The 9961-nt window shown below is 50.3% G+C and overlaps 1 protein-coding gene across 2 annotated transcripts; it reads left to right on the top strand.

The window, feature by feature from the left end:
- The first annotated feature begins 2421 nt into the window (after positions 1-2421).
- TARDBP (TAR DNA binding protein) lies at positions 2422-7845 on the top strand. Of its 2 annotated transcripts, XR_014617824.1 has the most exons (7): positions 2422-2487; positions 2879-3131; positions 3435-3598; positions 4625-4765; positions 5381-5551; positions 5931-6518; positions 6857-7845. XR_014617824.1 is itself a non-coding variant. In XM_084274692.1 (6 exons), exons 2-6 carry the CDS (start codon positions 2894-2896, stop codon positions 6459-6461), a joined length of 1245 nt encoding a protein of 414 aa, XP_084130818.1. In that variant the 5' UTR covers positions 2422-2487; positions 2879-2893; the 3' UTR covers positions 6462-7845. The 2 variants fall into 2 exon arrangements, 1 of the variants encoding a protein (XP_084130818.1); XM_084274692.1 differs by having other exon boundaries at positions 5931-7845.
- The last annotated feature ends 2116 nt before the right edge of the window (positions 7846-9961 follow it).

Here is a 9961-nt window from a genome sequence, read left to right as displayed (position 1 = left end):
ACAATTAACACGAGGGACTGGATCAGCCTCTCCTAGAGCAGCGTCATCGTTCCTCACTAACAGGACTTATGTCTCCTGCTGTACCAGTGCAAAGCAGGTCGAGCTAGATGGGCACTGGGGACACAGCGCACATGGACAAGTGTCACAGAGGAACAGATGAGGGGAAAGGAGGGGGAAGAATGTAGCAGAACTATTTTCTGTAGGATAGTGTGGGACAGTCCCCTGGTGAAGTCACAGAGCTGGCTGGTTAGAGAAAGCTCTGCAGCACTTCTCTGTGACAATGGCAGGCAGGACTTTACAGCTCTGCTAATAGCAACCCTGTGTGGCTTCCAGTTCACATGTATCTTGTAATGAAAACTGATTCTGTTACAGATGTCTCTGGTGCGATTTGCAACTAATGTGACTGTGATTGATGGACCAGATAAGCTTATTATTAAAGTAGCAGAAGAAAATAACTTGGAGATGTGGAATGGCAATTATCCAGACATAAAATGATTGATTAAAACTGTAGAACAGCTACTAATTTATAGCCTTATGGTATTACTGCAAAATAAATTTTTAAAGATGAGTGTTTATCTAGAGGGTTACGCTACTGAAATCAGATGATTAACCTTATGAAAGTAACCAGACCCAGTGGAAAATACCATGTGCCTGCCACCATTGCTGTCCCCCTCTGCGTGTTTCTTCTGTGCCTTACACAAGCCTGTGTGCAAGAGCAGAGAAAGCTCAGCATGGGAGCCTAGCCAGCACCCCTTCCTCTGACTGCAGCTTGGGCAAATGCATCTAGGCAGGCTCTTCTAAACATCTTTGGTTTGGTTTTAAGAGGCAGAAAAGTGGCAGCAAGAACCTGAGTGTCCCTTAGCCATAACGCCTGCGGATCAGGAGTTTGTAATAGTGTATAATGAGCTTTAACCATTAAGCCCTTCCATTAACTAAGGGGAGATTGGGTCTAGAGAGGATTAAGCCATGTTAGAGCGAATACTTAACTAGGTATTAAAGGAAGTACTGGTTTTTTACCTTCTAGGTGTCTGCAAAATTGTTTTATATGAGGTCAGAGCAGGGCAGTGATAAGGAAGAGGCAAGCTCCCTCAAACCTAAACATCTGGAAGAGCTGAGGAAGACACCAGTTCTGATGACAAACCAGTTGTTGGGGGAGTGCATCAGGCTAAGGCACTAAGTATGATCTACAGAGCCAAACTGCCATGAAACTCTCCGTGTTTGTCAGCCTGGTTAATCTAGTTCTTCCCAAGATCCTCAGGGAGCAGCAGCAGATCTGTCTCAGAGGTATGTTGGATCAACCCCTCGAATGAAACTGTTCCGGGGGGGGGGTGGGGGGGTGGTGTCACGCCTCAGCCGGTGTCGCTCGCTCGTGACTCTTGGCGAGAGGGTTTGTCTCCTGCACTAACGTTACAGAGACTGTTACAGCTCCCCGGCCGGTGCCCGGCTGCACTCGGCATCTCCAGCGCCGTATGGAAAAGGGCCCCGGAGCGCACGGTGCCCCCTCCTGCCAGGGCAACACAGGCTCTGGCACCCCAGGCCTCTGGCGGCAGACGGGAGGGAGAGCCCCGCTCCCCCCGCCTCTCGGGTCCGGCCGTCAGAGCGCGGGGAGTGTCTCGGCGTTGGCATCACGGCCCCGGGGGCAGTGCGCGCCCCCCGATGAGGCTGGGGCGCACCGGGCAGACGCCGTTCCCCGCCCGCTCCTCCGTCTCCGCAGGTCCCCAGGGGGACGCTTCTAGGGACGGCTGTCCCGGGAGCCGCCAGGCTGCGAAGGCGGGCTCGGGAGCACGGCTGCTGTCGCACAGAGCTCCCCGTCCCCTCTCCCGCCGCGGCGGGGGGGCCCGGCCGGCCTCCGCGAGCCACACGGGCTGGGGGCGGGAGCCGCCGGGCTCCGGTGCGGCGGCTTCGCTAACGCCGGCCGCCGCCGGGAAGGCGGGTCCGTGCACCGCCTTAGCCTGAGCCGCTCGGCCCGAAGCGGAGACCTCAGGGCTGGCCCGGGCCGCGGGGTCGGGGCTCTGCCGTTCTCCCCGTCCTTCACCGGGAACAGCCGCCCGCCCGGGCCTCGGCGGGAGCCCGGCGTCACCCCCCCGCTCTGCCACCGCCCCTTCCCGGCAGCCCCTGCAATCGCAGCGCGCTCCGCGCAGGCTGGGCCGTACCACCGGCTCTGCTTTTGGGGGAAGCGCGGCAGGGAGCGGCTCTTTCCTCAGCTGCTGCCGCCGCCGCTCCCGTCCCAGGAATGCGGCCCGCGGCACCGGCTGGATTCGGACGAGGCGTTTTCGGCGCTGAGGGTGGCCCAACGCGCTCCCCGCGGCAGGAAGCGCGTCCCGCCGCCAGCCCTCCCCGCCGCCGCGAATAGTTCGCCCCGCGGCTCGGCCCGGCCTCTGAGGGGGCCTCGGCCGCCATTTTGTGCGGCGCCAGCGGAGAGGAGCGGGCAGGTGCGAGGCGGAGGCCGTGAGGGTCTCCTAGAGACGCCGCTCCCTTCCCGAGCCGGTGAGCGGGGCGAGGCGGTAGCGCTCGGGGCTACTCGGGCCGGGCCGCCGGCGGGCTCGGGCGGACCCTGCGGGCGGTGGGGCCTGGGGCGCGGTTTAGTTCAGCCCGTCGCTGGGCCCAGCCCCGCGGAGGGCGGCTGCGGCGGCCCAGGGAGAACCCTCCGCGCCTCGGGCAGCACTCGCTGCCGGGCTCTCCGCAGGCTCTGGGGTGGGCCGAGGCGTCGGGCCGCGCGTCTGTCGGTGCGGCTGGGCCGGAGAGGCTTTAACGTCAGTGAGCAGCGCGCCTGTTGTGTAATTGGCACAGCTGGGGCCGCGCCTTCAGGCACAGCTGAGCGCGCTGCCCGGAGACCCGGCGGCTGACGCCTGCTCTTCGCCTTTCCCCCGCACCTCAGGGACTTCCAGCAAAGATGTCGGAGTATATCCGGGTGACGGAGGACGAGAACGATGAGCCCATCGAGATCCCCTCGGAGGATGACGGCACCGTGCTGCTGTCCACAGTGACCGCGCAGTTCCCCGGGGCCTGCGGGCTGCGCTACAGGAACCCGGTGTCGCAGTGCATGAGGGGTGTGCGGCTGGTGGAGGGCATCCTGCACGCCCCAGAAGCTGGCTGGGGAAACCTGGTCTATGTTGTTAATTATCCCAAAGGTTTGTCTGATTTTCCTTGGCTTTTTTTTTTGTTCTAACTTGCTTTTCTCACTCCAGGTCGGTGTGAGTCAGGCTGATTTAGCATGGTTACAATATTGCTGTTGAACCTTCTGCTTTATGGTTCAGTGATTGTTTGTGTGTCTATCCTGTGCCCTATCTCTGACCCTACCCAGTTTTTAGATGTGCAGTAAGATTTGTAACTCTCTACCCATTCAAGCACTTTAACGACAAAGTTGTTGAGTTATCTAGTAGAGGCAGTTTCCAGAGTTGAGGATGATGTCTAATGTCCTTGTTTATATTTAGATAATAAGAGAAAAATGGATGAAACGGATGCATCATCAGCTGTGAAAGTGAAACGAGCAGTACAGAAGACTTCGGATTTAATAGTCTTGGGTCTTCCATGGAAAACCACTGAACAAGACTTAAAGGAATATTTCAGTACGTTTGGAGAAGTTCTGATGGTGCAGGTAAACTCCTTTTGCAGCTCCAGTGAGGAGGGGCGATAGGTAGAAATCGGCTTTCTGATAAAGCCAGTGGAAACAAATAGAGGTGTATGCACTTGGAGCAGACATGAAGCTGTGTGTCCCTCTTCCTAGGGTTCATTCTGTTCCCTGAGCTTTGTAGCTGCAGGTGTGTGTAGGTACAGATGGCCAGGAATATTTGGGAGTGGTAATTCACACGGGTCAGCTTAATGGGTACAGTGTTTTTAAGCTTTTTAATTTATGGTACTAAGTGTTGCAGCTGAGTATATATATATGTGTGTATGTGTTGAGGAATTGGAGATTGCTCTGATGGGTGTGTTCCCAGGACTGATACTCCCAAAGAGAACTGCACTGAGTTCATTCAGGAACCACAGGCTGCCAGCGGTTACTCTGTTACCGCTGCCTACACAAGACCCCCGGTCTGTGCCGCACGTTCCTGCGGCAGCTGCGTGCTCACAGTCCCGGGGATGTGGTGCTGCTCAGCCAGCACGGGCGCTGGGGACTCTGGTGGCCTCAGCTGTGAGATGGCCTGGTCAGGTGTGAGGGCTGTCTGGTGGCAGCAGTTGGAGGACAACCCTGCTTTGGTTTTCCTGTGTCTTCACGGGTGTGGTTTTGCCCTCCCAGGAGGGGGAGTCTCGCCCAGTCCTCTCATGCTTGGCTTGTTCCTCATCTGTTGCTGCTCGCGTGCCCCATGTGCAGCTACACGTGTTTGCTGCTTTGGTGGTCACAGTGCTGATACAGCTGGTCTGACTGTACCATCACAGCATGACACAGTAACTACAGCCCGTTTCAGTGGCCAAGCCTGGCCTCAAGGCAAGCTACTCATTTCACTTTGTAGGTGCTTTGACTGCAATATATTGGTCATTTTTAATGAAAATACAATCAAAATTTTTCGTATCCTTTTTCTGGCGACCTAAATATTGAAATTAGTAGAGGAGATGTCATTAAGTCACAAATCCAGGTGTGTGCTGTTCCTGTGACCTTCCAACAGCCTGCTCTTCTCTGTCTTAGGTTAAGAAGGACATTAAAACTGGCCACTCGAAAGGCTTTGGGTTTGTGCGGTTTACGGATTATGAAACCCAGGTGAAAGTGATGTCTCAGCGGCACATGATAGATGGAAGATGGTGTGACTGTAAGCTGCCCAATTCTAAGGTACTTCTGTATTTACTACTGGTTTTATTTTTACTGGACACTGGAAGTGAACTTGTTTAGATGAGCAGATGACCAGATCAGTAACGGCTCCTTTTGGTCTATGAGGGGACAGGACAAGTGAGAGCATGGAAGGGAAATGGGGAGGAGGTGGGTGCCCGTACAGGATGTGTTGGGTGATCAGCTGGTTATGTGGGGAGTTAGGTACAGGTGGGACCCTGAGGTGAATGTTTCAGTGTCCGGTACCTGCTGAGCTTGTCTGCTGTGTGAATAAATGGAGGATCAAGCAGGTGCAGTAACAGCCTTGGGAAGATCAGAACGCGTCTTGGAATTCCAAACTGAACTTGACACTTCTGCTTTCTGTGCAGTTACTGCAGAACCCCCACACTCTGGATTTGTGTATTGCTCCTGCTTTTGTTTTCTGGCCACTCTTCTGCATGTGTATCAGGGCGCAGGCACGTTCTGAACAGAACTACGCTTTTTAAAGGCTTCCAATCTCAACTCGGTCTTCAGTCTTCTAACAGCCTAGATTAAAAGGGGCCTTTATCGTAGAGCACTTGGTTCTCATGGGCAGTTGCAATCTTTCTTCTTCTTTTCCTCCTCTTTGATTCTCTCCAGCAAAGTCCTGACGAACCTTTGCGTAGCAGAAAAGTGTTTGTTGGGCGCTGCACTCAGGACATGACAGAAGATGACCTCCGACAGTTCTTTGCCCAGTATGGAGAAGTGGTAGATGTCTTCATTCCTAAACCCTTCCGAGCTTTTGCTTTTGTTACGTTTGCAGATGATCAGGTACATCTTAAAATATTTTAACTCCATATTTAGACAGCCTACGTTTCAGTAGCTTCATAAAGCATAACTTCTGGTACCACACATGGAACACTTAACTTATCCACATTCTTAAGAATTCCAGTGGTGTTAGCTTGATTTAATTATGGCACTGTCCAAGGTTCCATGTGTTGGATGCCACCATACAGGCGGGTTTTTACTCTGCAGTTAGTGTAGTAGTGAATGTGAAGATAAAACCCTTCAGATTGGATTAAGGACGTGCACGTGCTTCCTTTGCAGGTTAAGTCTCTGCTTGGAATCACGTGGGGATTTTTTGTCTTGTACTACTAACAGTTTTAAAAAACAAATCTAACACATTTAATCAATCCCTTGTTTCTTATAGGTTGCCCAGTCTCTTTGTGGAGAGGACTTGATCATTAAAGGAATCAGCGTACATATATCCAATGCTGAACCTAAGCACAATAGCAATAGACAGTTAGAGAGAGGTGGAAGGTTTGGTGGTAATCCGGGAGGTTTTGGGAATCAGGGGGGGTTTGGCAACAGCAGAGGAGGTGGGGGAGGACTGGGTAACAACCAGGGCAGTAACATGGGTGGGGGGATGAACTTCGGGGCCTTTAGCATCAACCCCGCCATGATGGCGGCAGCGCAGGCGGCCCTGCAGAGCAGCTGGGGGATGATGGGCATGCTGGCTAGTCAGCAGAACCAGTCGGGGCCATCGGGAAACAACCAGCCCCAAGGCAACATGCAGCGGGAACAGAACCAGGGCTTTAGCTCAGGAAATAACTCCTACGGCGGGTCCAACTCGGGGGCAGCCATAGGCTGGGGCTCAGCCTCGAACGCGGGCTCCAGCAGCGGGTTTAACGGAGGCTTTGGTTCAAGCATGGATTCCAAGTCGTCGGGCTGGGGAATGTAGACGCAGTGGGCTCTGATACTGACTCTATGGTGGGAAATCAAATTTTTCTAACTCCTGGTAAGTATACTGTAAATTACATATATACTAAAATTTTCCAAAAGTTTGTTCAGTGTGCAGTATATTCAGCAGTATTTTTGACATTTTTTCTTTTTTAAGAAAAAAAAAAAAAAGAAAAAGGTAAAAGGAATTTTCTAAGTTTTGTTACATATCTTGTTGGGATACGGAATGTTTGGAAGCAGACTGCTGGTTGCCCGATAGGTAATCTAACACTACAAGCGATAGGAAAGGTTTCTCCTGTAAGGCTTTATCCCTTGTTTCCCGGCTACCTGAATTCTTTGCATGTTGGAAATGGAAACCATTGGTCAGAAACAGCATTCTCTCCCTCTCGTTTTTAGTTTGATCCCACCATAAGACTCTCCAAGTGCCCCGGTTGGAGAAACACGGTGTCGTTTTTGTTTTGTTTGTGTTTCTTTTTAACACTGTCTCCCCTCCATACTAAAGTACGATATGAAGGCTTCATTTAATCTCTGCAGTTCATCTCATTTCAAATGTGTATGGAAGAAGCACTTCATTGAAAGCAGTGCTGTAAATATTCTGCCTTAGGAATACTTCTGTCTACATGCTTTCTCATCCAAGAATACTTCATCACACCGCACATGCTGCGTCTTAGACGGTGGGTGTTCCATTTTTATCCGCTACTCTTTATTTCATGGAGTCGTATCAACGCTATGAACGCAAGGCTGTGAGATGGAACCAGAAGGCTGTTTGAACTTTTGAAACCTTGTGTGGGATTGATGGTGGTGCCGAGGCATGAGAGGGCTGGTATGTGCGAGATAACAGGAGAGAGCGCATGCGGAGACCTGGTGGTGCATTATGGGATTTTATTTTACTTGGCGAGGTGTCTCTCGATCCTGTGGCTTTGGTGAGAGAGTGTGCGGAGAGCAATGATAGCAAATAAAGTACGAGTGTTTATTGCATTCAAAGGACATCCATATGTGGAAGACTTGAAGTGGGTTTTATACCTAGTTAATCGATTAGTTGGATGTGTTACGTGAAATGAATCTTTGTATTTTTTTTCCCTTATGTCAACTGCTGTGAATGCTGTATGGTGTGTGTTGTTTTTTTTTTCTGTTAATGATCTGTAAGTGTGGTAATGTGAATTGAAGATGATGGGGTTTGTGAGGAGAACATTGAGCTTGTGGTGTGCTTTGCAAGTAGCTCTTGGAGCAGAGATCACTAGCGAGCTCAGTGTGCCTCTCCAGGGTGGAAGTTCCACTGTCTGTAAGATATCCATAAGAATGCTGTTTGCTGCAGTTTCGTGTTTGGATGCTTTTTATAAGATTTGTCACTGTAGGAAATTCTTAAATAAAACTGATTTAAGTAATATGTGTCTTTGTTTTGCAGCCCTGAATGCAAAGAATTCATAGCAGTTAAATTAATTACCCTTTTGAGATGAACTTCTGTAAAGCTTTTTTGCAGTAATTTGGTTTGTTTCAGACAAGCATGCTCTAAAAGTTGCCAAGTCAAACGGAGCCACCGCTCAGCACGTGTCGGTACCTGACACCCAACTCTACCCACTGTATTTTGCACTGTTCAGTGATACGTATCTATGTAAAATCCAGTTCCCCCACGCTTGGGTGCCCGCACCTAGAATGGTAAGCAGTTCCCTCCAGATTGCATCTGTACCAAGGGACGTTACTTGTTCTTTTAGGAGTTGGAGTTCCTCATCAGGAGCGGGTTGGGGGAGACAAAGGCTGCCCAGATGTATTTCTGTCCTCAGCACAGCTCCTCAGGGGATGGATAGTGGTGTTCTGAAACCAGCCTGCTTGGGAGAAGTGTTGCCCTGCAACACTTTCAGCCCAGAGGCAAGCGATAAACTCATGTTTAAAACTAGTCACAGGGGGCTTTCCAGCTGAACGAAGCCTTAGTAAACGTACAAAGACTTTGATAGAAGTTGTAATCTAAAAAACCCCTCAGTTTATTACAGGTGCAGAAGTGTCAGCTAAGAGGCAGCTTCTTAACAAAGAGCAGGACCTTTCAGCAGAAACCGGTGGAAGGTTCTTTCCACTGGCAGTAGGAGCGTGAGGAATTGTTTCATCTACTTGTGCTCGAAACCCACTGCAGCTTGATCCATGTTTTCTATACACCGTGCTACTAAACTGTAGCTGTGAACCTCTCAATATCCCTAGTTACACCATTTGTAACCTACTTAACTTTTCAAGTTACATCTCCATTACTGCATATTCTGGGTAGAAGCACATCTCCATAGCGGACCAAACCACACCGCTGTGAGGGAGGGGTTCTGAACACTCAGGCTGAGCAGTAATCCCACCCTTCTGTTGTTCCTGCCCCCCTGGGAGAAGTTGCTTAGACTTTTTTGCCTGCACCTAAGTGAGAATAATCTCCAAACTCTGTCCCATCTGTGAATTTTGCATTTTAGCACTTGCACTATTACCAGCTACTTCTGCTGAGTAACACTTAAAAATGGTATTCTTGGACCTCTGTGAGCCCCCTGCAAGGAACTTCATGGTAAGTTGCTGTAATTAGCATGGCTTTAATTTTGTTTCCATTGTCCAGGTTTAGGTTTTAACAGGCTGGTTGGCAGCACTGAGTAGTCTTTGCAAATGACTTTAGCTTTCCTTCACCCTCAAACAAAATCCCCCAGAACTTTAGAGTAATTTTCAAGTGTTAGTAGTATTTTCTAATTGCTTTGCATACTCTAGTGTTTTAAGTGAGCAAATAAACTACCATTGAAAACACTGAAGTGTTTGGAGTCATGTTGTTTTGTTGGTGTGTTTTGTAAAGAGCTTTCATTTTCTGTTACTCTAGGAAGTAAACTACTACTGATAGAAGGTGAGATGCAAGAAAGAGGAAGTTTTTGTAACTAAGGGGATACACAGTATAGTCAAAGCTGATTCTATAACATTGGTGTCAGGGGAGCATGCACTGTGTGAGAGCTCTTCCTTTATAGAAGGGCTCAGGAAGATAGGATGCTGCAGGGAGCCTCTGAACCACACAGTGCTGGACGTAAATGCCCCCCTGCCCCCTACAACAGCTGGTGCTTCCAGCATTCTTCAGCTCCCACCATGTGCTGGGGAGGGGGAAGGACCTTGATGCTCTGTGTGTTCACTGGCCCTTGGTTTGTTGTAAAGCTGCAGTCTTGCAACACTGTAACACTAGAGTTACAAACCCCACTTACTTAAATAAGAGTAATGCTGCCGTGAGGGAGAGGGAGGGTCTGGAGAGCTGGAGATCTACCAGCTGCGGGGACAGAACACAAACATGAGTGTTCAAATACTCGAGTTTTGGGAGTTTTGGGGTTTTTTAACAAATGTGAAGGGTGCAGTGGTGTTCAAGTGTGTCAATACTTAGGCTTTAATGACACCTGGCAGGAGTTACACATCAAACTCTCTTAAGGACATTGAAGTAACGAGCCAAGGGCTGGAGCTGGTGCCTTGTGCAGTCTAACCCTGGGTGCCAGTGGTGCTCCCCTGCACACC

The sequence above is a fragment of the Gallinula chloropus genome, assembly GCF_964237585.1.
Source record: "Gallinula chloropus genome assembly, chromosome: 23".
Lineage (NCBI taxonomy): Eukaryota > Metazoa > Chordata > Aves > Gruiformes > Rallidae > Gallinula > Gallinula chloropus.
This window is presented reverse-complemented; position numbering and strand designations above follow the sequence as displayed.